Source organism: Mastigoproctus giganteus, chromosome 1 (genome assembly GCF_048544385.1).
Source record: "Mastigoproctus giganteus isolate SK-2022 chromosome 1, ASM4854438v1, whole genome shotgun sequence".
Lineage (NCBI taxonomy): Eukaryota > Metazoa > Arthropoda > Arachnida > Uropygi > Thelyphonidae > Mastigoproctus > Mastigoproctus giganteus.
Window position 1 is genome coordinate 259527255 of NC_143575.1, and position 12989 is coordinate 259540243.

General features: G+C 39.9%; 1 protein-coding gene across 1 annotated transcript in view; it reads left to right on the forward strand.

The window, feature by feature from the left end:
* The first annotated feature begins 5485 nt into the window (after nucleotides 1-5485).
* The window catches only part of TM9SF2 (transmembrane 9 superfamily protein member 2), a 118397-nt gene continuing 110893 nt past the window's right edge, over nucleotides 5486-12989 (forward strand). Inside the window, exon 1 of the mRNA XM_090377241.1 lies at nucleotides 5486-5719. Coding sequence (XP_090233367.1) covers nucleotides 5591-5719 — 129 coding nt within the window. The 5' untranslated portion in view covers nucleotides 5486-5590. The remainder of the gene's footprint in view (nucleotides 5720-12989) is intronic.

Consider the following 12989-nt stretch of genomic DNA (forward strand, 5'->3'; position numbering starts at 1 on the left):
TTATGCAGCATCAGCCAAAAAAAAAAAAAAAAAACCCGCTTCCACTTCACCCCTCCGTTCGTTCGAAATACCTGTCCAGCTGAGCCTTAAATTTATTTAGGTTATCAACTTATACGACAAGGGATGGAAATCTGTTCCACCAACCAACTACCCGCTGGCTAAAAGCAAATTTCCACACGTCTATTCTACATCTGTCTTTCCTCAATTTGAATTTATGCCCTCTCAAGTGATTATTCTGAGCAAGAAGAAGAATGCCATCAGCATTGAGCATGCTTAAACCATTCAAGGCTTTATACACCTCTATCAGATCACCTCGCTGGTGCATATTCTTCAGACACTGTAATTTGCAAAACTTAAGCCTTTCTTCGTAAGAGAACCCATTTGTTCCATTCACTAATCTTGTTGCCCTTCTCTGTACTCGTTCCAGCAGCTCTACATCCTTCTTGAAATGAGGCCTCCAGACCTGAATACAGTACTCACGGTGTGGCCTGACCATTGCCTTATACAAGGGTATAATCACCTCCTTATCCCTGCTAGAAAAATTCCTGTATATCATTGACAAGACGCCATGAGCTACTCTTGCAGCCTGTCTGCACTGCTCAGAGAACTTCATATCTGCCTACATAATTACCCCAGGTCCTTTTCATTCTCTACCACTGTCAGTGTAGTACCACAGAGTTGATACGTTGCTCTGGGGTTGCTGCTTCCCATATGTAGTACTTTACATTTGTCAATGTTAAATTTCATTTGCTACTCTCAGCCCATCTGCTCAACTTTTCTAGATCCTCTTGCAGCAGGTACTGTCATTAGTGTCCTTAACAACCCTGCCAACCATTGTGTCGTCTGCAAACTTGGACATTAAGCTTGATATACCATCATCAATATCATTTATAAATACAGAAAACAATAATGGACCAAACACTGAACCCTGAGGGACTCCACTAATAACATTACTCCACGAAGAGCAGCACCCATTGCTTACCACTCTGTCTTTTCCCCCTCAACCACCCCTTTATCCATAGCAGCAATTTTCCTCCAATGCCACACTGCTCCAATTTGTGCAGCAGTCTTCCATGTGCAACACAAAGTTATTTCCTTCATCCAGTTCTTTTGTGACTGCATCATAATATCCAATCAAATTGGGCAGGCAAGACTTCCCCTTAACAAAACCATGCTGTGTCCGAGATATAAGTGAAGTCTTGTCTAGATGATCCTGCAGTGCTTCTTTAACCAGTGTCTCCATTAATTTTCCTGGAACAGAAGTTAAACTCACAGGTATATAATTACTTGTGTCGGCCTTTGATCCTCCTTTGTGAATTGGGGTCACATTTGCACGTCTCCAGTCTCTGGGTCCCTCCCCTGAGTCCAAGAAAGCACTCATAATTATGGCTAAGGGTTTGCTTATTTCCTTTGATGCCTTCTTTAATATAACTGGATAGATATCATCCACCCCAAGTGCCTTTCTTGTGTTTATCTTGAAGATAAACACAAGAAAGGCACCTGGGGTGGATAATAGCATTAGCATTAGCATTAGTAGAGGCATTTCATGCAAGAAACCAAGCTTATGCAGCATCAGCCAAAAAAAAAAAAAAACCCACTTCCACTTCACCACTCTGTTCGTTCAAAATACCTGTCCAGCTGAGCCTTAAACTTATTTAGGCTATCAACCTCCACCACAAGGGATGGAAGTCTGTTCCACCAACCAACCACCCGCTGGCTAAAGGCAAATTTCCGCACGTCTATCCTACATCTGTCTTTCCTCAATTTGAATTTATGCCCTCTCAGGTGATTTTTCTGAGCTAGAGGAAGAATCCCATCAGCATTGACCATGCTTAAACCATTCAAGGCTTTATACACCTCTATGAGATCACCTCGCTGGTGCCTAGTCTCCAGACACTGTAATTTGCCAAACTTAAGCCTTTCTTTGTAAGAGCACCCCTTTGTTCCATTCACTAATCTTGTTGCCCTTCTCTGTACTCGTTCCAGCAGCTCTACATACTTCTTGAAATTAGGCCTCCAGACCTGTATACAGTACTCTAGGTGTGGCCTGACCATTGCCTTATACAATGGAATAATCGCCTCCTTATCCCTGCTGGAAAAATTCCTGTATATCGTTGACAGTACTCCATGAGCTACCCTTGCAGCCCATCTGCACTGCTCAGAGAACTTCATATCTGCATGCACAACCACCCCCAAGTCCCTTTCATTCTCTACCACTGTCAGTGTAGTACCACATAGTTGATACGTTGCTCTGGGGTTGCTGTTTCCCATGTGTAGTACTTTACATTTGTCAATGTTAAACTTCATTTGCCACCTCTCAGCCCATCTGCTCAACCTTTCTAGATCCTGTTGCAGCAGCATAGTGTCAGTAGTGTCCTTGACAACCCTGCCAACCTTTGTGTCGTCTGCAAACTTGGACATTAAGCTTGATATACCATCATCAATATCATTTATAAATACAGAAAACAATAATGGACCCAACACTGAGCCCTGAGGGACTCCACTAATAACATTAGTCTACGATGAGCAGTGTCCATTGATTACCACTCTCTGTCTTCTCCCCCTCAACTACCCCTTTATCCATAGCAGCAATTTGCCTCCAATGTCACACTGCTCCAATTTGTGTAGCAGTCTTCCATGTGCAACAGTATCAAAAGCCTTTCTAAGATTCAAGTATATAATATGAAAGCTGTTCCCTGCATCCAGTTGCTTTGCGACTGCATCATAGTATCCAATCAAGTTGGTCAGGCAAGACTTCCCCTTAACAAAACCATGCTGTGTCTGAGCTATAACTGAAGTCTTGTCTAAATGATCCTGCAGTGCTTCTTTAACCAGTGCCTCCATTAATTTTCCTGGAACAGAAGTTAAACTCACAGGTCTATAATTACTTGTGTCAGCCTTTTATCGTCCTTTGTGAATTGGGGTCACATTTCCACATCTCCAGTCTGTGGGTACCTCCCCTGAGTCCAAAGAAGCTCTCATAATTATGGCTAAGGGTTTGCTTACTTCCTCTGCTGCCTCCTTTAATATAACTGGATAGATCCCATCCACCCCGGGTGCCTTTCTTGTGTTTATCTTCAACAGTTTCTCCTCCACTTTACTCCCAGTTGTTTCAAGATTCTGTAGCTTACTGCTAGAGTTGAATACACCTCTGGCATTCCCCTTTGCTGAATAACTCCTCATGTGTGAATGTCGATGCAAAATATTCATTTAGTTTGTTAGCTACCTGAGCAGGATCATCAACAGTTGACCCATCAATATCAAGTGGACCAATCTGATTCATCCACTTCCTTCTAGAGTTTACATAAGTAAATAACTCTTTGCTGTTTTTCTTTGCATCCCTTGCCAAGGATTTCTCGTAATCTGCCTTCGCCTGCCTAACCTCCTTTGTAACTTGGTTGCATATCAACTTGTATCTATGATAGGCTTCTGTGTCATGTGTTAATTTGTAAGTATCCCATGCATTTTTCTTCTCTGCCATATGCCTCATTAGTTCATCTGACATCCATTTTGGCCTAAACCTTGAACAATATTTCTTAGTTGGTATGCAAAGCCTAGTAGCTTCCAAGATAAGTTCTTTGAATGCTTCCCATATTGAATTTGCTGTTGGTAACATCATCAGTTGGTCCCACTGTATAGAATTTAAATACTGTCTCAGTTCATCGTAGTCGCCTTTACGGAAGCAATAACCCTTCCCTTTACCCCTAATGGTAGTTACCTCTTTGAGTAAATCCCACTTCAGCACACTGTGATCACTGCCACCTAGTGGTTCATTTATCTGCAGATTCTTAATGCATGAAGAATCACTGCTGATAATCAAATCAAGAGTATTACTCCCTCTAGTTGCCTCCCGAACATGCTGATGTAGAAAACAATCATCCAATAAATCCACAAAAGCCCTGCTAGTGTGTGAGTAACCAGCCCCCAAATTCCAGTCAATATCTGGGAAATTAAAATCTCCTATTATAAGACTCTCTGATTTACTGGCCCACTCTATTTCCCTGTACAGTTCCTTATTATACTCATCAGAGTCATTAGGCCTATAGCACACTCCTACTCTCAATTTTGATTTCCCAATGCTTATGTCACACCAAACTGACTCAACACTGCACTGTCCAGCGATGTCGACTGGCTTCACTTCCTTGGTTTTTATGGGTTTCTTAACTAATAGCATAACCCCTCCCCCTTCCTATCCTGTCTATCCTTTCTGTAGACGTTGTACTCCCCAAATTGCAGTTCTGCATCCCTTATATCTGTGTGACACCACGTCTCTGATATCCCAACAATATCTGCCTTTGATGTTTTGAGCAATACCTCAAATTCATCAAATTGATTTACTAAACTCCTAGCATTGGTGTACACGCAAGTATACCTGCACCTGTTTCTATTCTTAGCTACCCTAACACAACCCATGTGTTTACTTGTACCGCAATGGCTCCCAGCAGTCTCTGAAATACCATGCATCTTGTTTTTCAGGCTTCTGCTCATTCTAATAGAAGCAGTGCAAGAATCTCTTTCACTTCTGCCAGTGGCTACTGTCAATCTATTGGTCTTTGTCTCCCCCCAAGCTAGCAGTTTTCCGACCCACCTAACACTGCCTCAATAGCATCAGCAAATATTCTTGCCCCCTTTCTATTTAAGTGTATCCCATCCCTGTAGAAGCAATCTCTCCTGTTAACAAGTACAGTCCAGGCTGAAAAAAATTCTACCCCTTGAGCCTTGCACAATCTTTCCAGGGCCGAATTGATCGACAAGGCTCTCATCATATACTCCCTCCTATCGTGTCTGGGCAGAATTTTAGACACTTTCAAGTTCAACTCTTTTTTGTAGCGGATACTGTATAAGCTTGTTTTCTTGCGTCTTATGTCACTACTAATACTAATGATATGTATAAGCGTTAATTACATAACAATGTATAATATGTATAAGCGTAATTTATGAGACGGAAGTCTAAGTGTGAGCCAATTTTGCACTATAAAATGTGCGAAATTGCCTCACACTTAGATTTCCATTTCCTGATCCTAATTGCCTTGTGCTAACTCAAAGAAGAATCGATTTTAGAGTTCTTTTGGATGAAAAACTGAATTTGTGGGAAATGGGGAAAAAGCCATACAATTATCTCTCTTGTGACTTACTAATTTGCCCCGGCATAAAAGCATCTATTGCAGTTCCTCTCATCTGGATAGTAAATATATCCCACTTGAGCTATCGAAGAGATCAAACACTCGTTTTGCACACTGTGTGATAGAGCAAAAAGCTGGCCACCTCGGGACTGGCAAGGGTAGTTGGGCATCGATTTTATTTTTTTGGAAATATTTCTAAGATTTGGCCAATCGTCTTGTTATTACCATTTAAAAATGTCCTCATCCAAATATAATAGTTAAAAAATGAATTATAAGTTAAGTGCTGTAGAGAATTTAAAATTTCATGTTTCCTATTGGTTGTTAATAAACACTTTCATCAGTACCTACTGGACGGAGAGTAAAAGTGTGCGTCAGCAAAGTTACGTATTAGTTTGATGTTTAGGCACCTTCGCGAAGTAGTTTTTATTACGTTTAATTTATGCCTGTTAATGTGATAAAACATTAATATGGTCGCAACGTGGAATTTGTTTTGTGTAATTTATTTTATTCTAATATCTTTATCCTGTCAATTTTACTTGCCTGGTTTAGCTCCAGTCAATTATTGTGAAGAAGGTAAAACTACAGCTACTTGTCAGGTGGGTTGTTTCGTGTACATAACTGAAATCAAGTTTGGATTTCGGTCAAATCGTTTCAGTTTTCCTTTCTTGGCTTATAAAATGCTGTTTTTAGATTTGCACAGCAGAACTGTATTAGTAAATGTTAATTAGAAAGGGAAAATGTGTTTTTGTTTAATGGATGATCATTTCGTACCGTGAAATAAGTTATTACAGCTACATCAACTTTGAAATCTACTTAGGCTTAGTAAATGTCTGAATATATATAAAATAATAATAATGAAATGAATAAATGATGATTTCTTGGGTGATGGAATAGGTTCATTAGTTACAAGAGCCCTCGGCAGTTGTTCGCTGCAATTTCATAATGTTAGTCGAAAACAGTGACGAAACTACCATACTAATACTTCCGGTACCAGAAAGGGGTGTGAAGAATTAGAGGGACCGATCATTGGTATGGTTGTTCTGGAACGCGGGGGGGGGGGGGGAGATTCCAAAATTGAGAATTACGCTGTCGGTGGACCAGAACTCCAACCTTCGCTTCTTGATGAACATTACAAAAAAAAAAAAAAAACAAGTAAACATATTGATTACAATGTTTTCGTAAGATTCAGTAACATGAAATGTTGATAATCATTGCAAACAATAAAAATCTGTGAATTGTGAAAATTTGAAATAATTATGAACTCATTAATCCCACCACCTTCAACTTTGCTTTCAAATTATGAATATTTGGGTATGGATGGATGGAGAAGAAATTTTAAAATGCAAATACATGAAACGTGCAATTGAAAAAATGTTATGGATATTAACGAAATAAAATCCCTTTACAATGAAATTTTGGTAGTACACAACTCATTCAACTGAAATTTTTATTATTACTGTTAGTAGTGGCAAATAATGCAAGGAAGCAAGCTTGTACAGTATTAGCCAGAAAGAAACATTTCCCACATCACCTGTCACTCCAATAATTTGGCTGGTTCTTCCTTAAATTTATTCAATCTGCCCACTTCCCCACCACTAGACAGAAGTTTGTTTCAGTAATAAACTAAATACTGGCTGAAAACAAATTTTTACACATTTATTCTTCAACCATCTTTCTTCAGTTTAAATTAATGTTCTCTCATGTTTGTTTTCTGAGCAAGTCAATGATGCCACCACCATTTAGCATAATCAATCCATTCAGAGTCTTAAATGTCAAATCTTTTCGCAGGTGTTTGTCTCTATGCACTGCAAATTGTAAACTGAAATCTTTCGTGGTAAGAGCCTGTTTTGTTCCTCTCCAAACATGTTGCTCTTCTCTGCACCTACTCCAACAGATCTATATCTAGAACTAGATCTACAACTAGTAGTTGTTGGTGACTCTATTTTCAGGGAACGGGGAACATGCTTTGTAAAAAAAGATGGGTGGAACAGGACCAGAGTATGTCTGCCAGAGGCAAAGGTTGATGACGTTGTAAAGCAGATATCATCTTTTAAGGGCATAAAAGGTGATATAGTTGTACATGTTGGCACTAATGATATTAAGAGTAGGAGACCAGCAGAATTACTTAACAAGTACAGGTCACTGTTGAAAAAAAGCCGTGAATTAGGGTTGTATTTGAAAGTGTCTGCCATTCTGCCCAGACACGATAGGAGGGAGTATATGATGAGAGCCTTGTCGATCAATTCGGCCCTAGAAAGATTGTGCAAGGCTCAAGGGGTAGAATTTTTTTCAGCCTGATCTGTACTCGTTAACAGAAGGGACTGCTTCTGCAGGGATGGGATACACTTAAATAGAAAGGGTGCAAGAATATTTGCTGATGCTATTGAGGCAGTGTTAGGTGGGTCGGAAAAAAGCTAGCTTGGGGGGGATACAAGGACTAATAGATTAACAGTAGCCACTGGCTGAGGTGAAAGTGATTCTTGCACTGCTTCTATTGGAATGAGCAGAAGCCTGGAAAACAAGATGCAGGATATTTCAGAGACTGCTGGGAGTCATTTCGGTACAAGTAAACACATGGGTTGTGTTAGGGTAGCTAAGAAAAAGAACAGGTGCATGTATACTTGCATATACACCAATTCTAGGAGTTTGGTAAATAAATTTGATGAATTTGAGGTATTGCTCAAAGCATCAAAGGCGGATATTGTTGGGATATCAGAGACGTGGTGTCACACATATAAGGAATGCAGAACTGGAATTTGGGGAGTACAACGTCTACAGAAAGGATAGGAAGGGAGGAGGGGTTATGCTGTTAGTTAAGAAACACATAAAATCCAAGGAAGTGAAGCCAGTCGACATCGTTGGACAGTGCAGTGTCGAGTCAGTTTGGTGTGACATACACACTGGGAGATCAAAATTGAGAGTAGGAGTGTGCTATAGGCCTAATGACTCTGATGAGTATAATAAGAAACTGTACAGGAAAATAGTGGGCCAGTAAATCAGAGAGTCTTATAATGGGGGATTTTAATTTCCCAGATATTGGCTGGAATTTGTGGGTTGGTCACTCACACGCTAGCAAGGCTTTTGTGGATTTATTGGATGATTGTTTTCTACATCAGCATGTTCGGGAGGCAACTAGAGGGAGGAATACTCTTGATTTGATTATCAGTAGTGATTCTTCATGCATTAAGAATCTGCAGATAGAGGAACCACTAGGTGGCAGTGATCACAGTGTGCTTAAGTGGGATTTACTCAAAGAGGTAACTACTATCAGGGGTAAAGGGAAGGGTTATTGCTTTCGTAAAGGTTTTTTTTTTTAGGAGCATTAGCAACTAAGGCCATATTGCTCCGTGAATATGCAGTGGTCATTCCTGACCTTTCCGCATCCTCCGTATTTAGTGGTGACGGGCTCGAACCCTGGTCTAATCAAGAAGCGTGTGCTATGCTCCGCTGCTCCTTCCCACCTGGCTACGGAGGCACCTCACTTTCGTAAAGGTGACTACGATGGTCTGAGACAGTATTTAAATTCTATACAGTGGGACCAACTGATGATGTTACCCACAGCAAATTCAAAATGGGAAGCATTCAAAGAACTTATCTTGGAAGCTACTAGAGTTTACATACCAACTAAGAAATATTGTTCAAGGTTTAGGCCTAAATGGATGTCAGATGAACTAATGAGACATATGACAGAGAAGCAAAATGCTTGGGATACATATAAATTAACATGTGACACAGAAGCCTATGATAGATATAAGTTGATCTGTAACCAAGTTACAAAAGAGGTTAGGCAGGCGAAGGCAGATTACGAGAAATCTTTGGCAAAGGATGCAAAGAAAAACAGTAAAGAGTTCTTTTCTTATGTAAACTCTAGAAGGAAGGGGATGAATCAGATTGGTCCACTTGATATAAATGGTTCAACTGTTGATGATCCTGCTCAGGTAGCTAACAAGCTAAATGAATATTTTGCATCGATATTCACACATGAGGAGTTATTCAGCGAGGGGAATGCCAGAGGTGTATTCAACTCTGGCAGTATGCTAGATAATCTTGTAATAACTGAGAGTAAAGTGGAGGAGAAATTGTTGAAGATAAACACAAAGGCACCTGGAGTGGATGGGATCTATCCAGTTATATTAAAGGAGGCAGCAAAGGAAGTAAGCAAACCCTTAGCCATAATTATGAGAGCTTCCTTGGACTCAGGGGAGGTACCCATAGACTGGAGATGTGCAAATGTGACCCCAATTCACAAAGGAGGATCAAAGGCTGACACAAGTACAGTAAACCCCTGCTATTCGCGGTATCTGTATTTGCGGTTTCGCGTATTCGCGATCGCCGATTTAATATAAAATGAAACCTAAAAAAATGTGAATTTTAAAGCGCCGTGAATATTTTCCGCCATAAAAAACATGCGCGTGGCTAAAATTATCTTTCCCGGTCAAAACAGCGCTCAGTGGGTGGGGGGAGAGGGGGTGACGAAATCACGACCATGGATGTTTCTCGCTAATCCTTGTTCAGTATGTATTATGCACTTGTCATGGAAGATTTCGTCGTTTGCTTTTAATTTATATGCTTATAAATTTATCAATTTGTAAATTGATATGCTTACAAAAGTGATAAATCTACTGTTTTACAGTGTAAAACAGACTTTTTCGAGCGTGTTAATGGAAGAAAGTGACTTTATTGTAGACAAGTTCTTTCTAACCCGTGCAAAAATATGGCTATGAATAACAAGGGAAATGTGAAAAGATCAAAGAAGGTGATGACATTAGCGAATAAAGAGTTATTAGACAAAATTTCTAATCGTGAAAGTGTCTCCTCAGTGGCAAAACATTATAAAATCAATGAGTCAACGGATCAATCAAAAAATCGGAAGAAAAAATCCGCCGTAGTGTCCGTGAAAATACGCTAATTGCTTCAGAAATTTGCTCTGTAACTCGTGATGTTAAATTAGAATAAATGGAAAAAGCTTTAAATTTGTAGGTAGAAGAACGAACTCAAAATAAAATTCTGTTAAGTTCACTTATCATTCGTGAAAAAGCAAAACTCCTTTATCAACACTTTAGCGAAACTGGTGATAGCACTGGCGGGATAAATTTTTTAGCTAGCAAAGGCGCTGGTTTGAAAGATTTGTTTGAAATTTTTAATAAATATTACATTTAATATTAAATTGTTTCTTATTTTCATTTCGATGCCATATGCTTGCATTTCACTATGTACTGTCTACGTACATAGTCATATTATGAAGGTACATATAATACATACACAGACAAAATTTTAGACTAGTTTTTCTTATATATCACATACTTTGGAACGAAACCCCTTTATTACTATGGGAGCCATAACTCAGTATTCGTGCTTTCGGTATTCGCGACATTTCTCAGGAACGTAACCCCCGCGAATAGCGGGGGTTTACTCTAATTATAGACCCGTGAGTTTAACTTCTGTTCCAGGAAAATTAATGGAGGCACTGGTTAAAGAAGCACTGCAGGATCATCTAGACAAGACTTCAGTTATAGCTCGGACACAGCATGGTTTTGTTAAGGGGAAGTCTTGCCTGACCAATTTGATTGGATACTATGATGCAGTCACAAAATAACTGGATGCAGGGAATAACTTTGATATTATATACTTGGATCTTAGAAAGACTTTTGATACTGTTGCACATGGAAGACTGCTGCACAAATTGGAGCAGTGTGGCATTGGAGGCAAATTGCTGCTATGGATAAAGGGGTTGTTGAGGGGGAGAAGACAGAGAGTGGTAATCAATGGACACTACTTAACAACCCTGCCAACAAAAGTTGGCAGGGTTGTTAAGGACACTACTGACGCTATGCTGCTGCAATAGGATCTGGAAAGGTTGAGCAGATGGGCTGAGAGGTGGAAAATGAAGTTTAACATTGACAAATGTAAAGTAGTACATATGGGAAACATCAACCCCAGAGCAACGTATCAACTCTGTGGTACTACACTGACTGTGGTAGAGAATGAAAAGGATCTGGGGGTAATTGTTCAGGCAGATATGAAGTTCTCTGAGTAGTGCAGACGTGCTGCAAGAGTAGCTCATGGAGTATTGTCAATGATATACAGGAATTTTTCCAGCAGGGATAAGGAGGTGATTATTCCCTTGTATAAGGCAATGGTCAGGCCACACCTAGAGTACTGTATACAGGTCTGGAGGCCTCATTTCAAGAAGGATGTAGAGCTTCTGGAACGAGTACAGAGAAGGGCAACAAGATTAGTGAATGGAACAAAGGGTTGCTCTTACGAAGAAAGGCTTAAGTTTTGCAAATGACAGTGTCTGGAGACTAGGCACCGGCGAGGTGATCTGATAGAGGTGTATAAAGCCTTGAATGGTTTGAGCTTGCTCAATGCCAATGGGATTCTCCCTCTTGCTCAGAATAATCACCTGAGAGGGCAAAAATTCAGATTGAGGAAAGACAGATGTAGGATAGATGTGCTGAAATTTGCCTTTAACCAGCCAGTAGTTGGTTGGTGGAACAGACTTCCATCCCTTGTTGTGGAAGTTGATAGCCTAAATAAATTTAAGGCTCAGCTGGACAGGTATGTCGAACGAACGGAGGGGTGAAGTGGAATTTTTTTTTTATCTGGCTGATGCTGCATAAGCTTGCTTTCTTGCATCATATGCCTCTACTAAAGCTAATGCTAATATCCTCCTGCAAATGACACTTATAGACTTGTATGCAGTACTCAGGATGGGCTCGAACCCCGGTCTAATCAAGAAGTGTGCTACACACTGCTGCTCCTACCCACCTGGCTACGGAGGCGCCATGACGTACCATTGCCTTGTACAGTGTTTGAGAGGCAACCAGGAGTAATACTCTTCATCTGATTATCAGATGAAATTATTTGATTAGTCATGTATTAAAAATCTGCAGATAAAAGAACCACATGGTGGCAGTGATCACAGTGTACTGATGTGGGATGTACTTAAAAATTGCAACTACCATCAGGGGTAAGGTTTTTACTTTCATGAAGGTGACTACAGTGGTCTTAGACAGTTTTTAATTTTATATGGTGAGACAAACTAATGATGTTACCAACAGAAAATTCTAAATGGGAAGCATTCAAAGAATTAATCTTGGAAGATACTAGGCTTTTCATGCCAACTAAGAAATACAGTACAAGGTTTAGGCCTAAGTGGATGTCAGATGAACTAATGAGACTCGTGGCAGACAAGAAAATTGCATGGAATGCATATAAATTATCATGTGTGATAATATATATTATCACACATGATAATTTATCATGTGTTGATATAGTGTAGTCTCTGTAATCAAGTCACGGAGTTTAGGCAAGCGAAGGCAGATTACAGGAAATCTTTTTACTTATGTAAACTCTAGAAGGAAGGAGATGAATCAGATTGGTCCACTTGATGTCAGTTGTATGACTGTTGATGATCCTGGTTAGGTAGCTGACAAACTGAATGGGCATTTTGCATCTACATTCATGCATGAGGAATTCTTTAGGGAAGTGGAGACCAGAAACTTATCAAAATCAAACAGGGAGTTAAATGATTTTGCAATAACTGAGAGTAAAGTGGGGGAAAAATTGTTGAAGTTAAACAAAAGAAAGGCATCTGGGTTGGATGGGATCTATCCAGTTATATTAAAGGAGGCAGCAATGAAAGTAAACAAACCCTTAGCCATAATTATGAGAGCATTCTTGGACTCAGCAGAGGTATCCATGGACTGGATATATACAAATGTATACCAATTCACAAAGGGGGATCAAAAGGTGACATGAGTAATTACAGACCTGTTAGTTTACTTCTGTTTCGGATGGAGTCACTGGTTAAGGAAGAATTGCAGGATCATCTTGACAAGTCTGCTGACGAGGCCAGTAGGG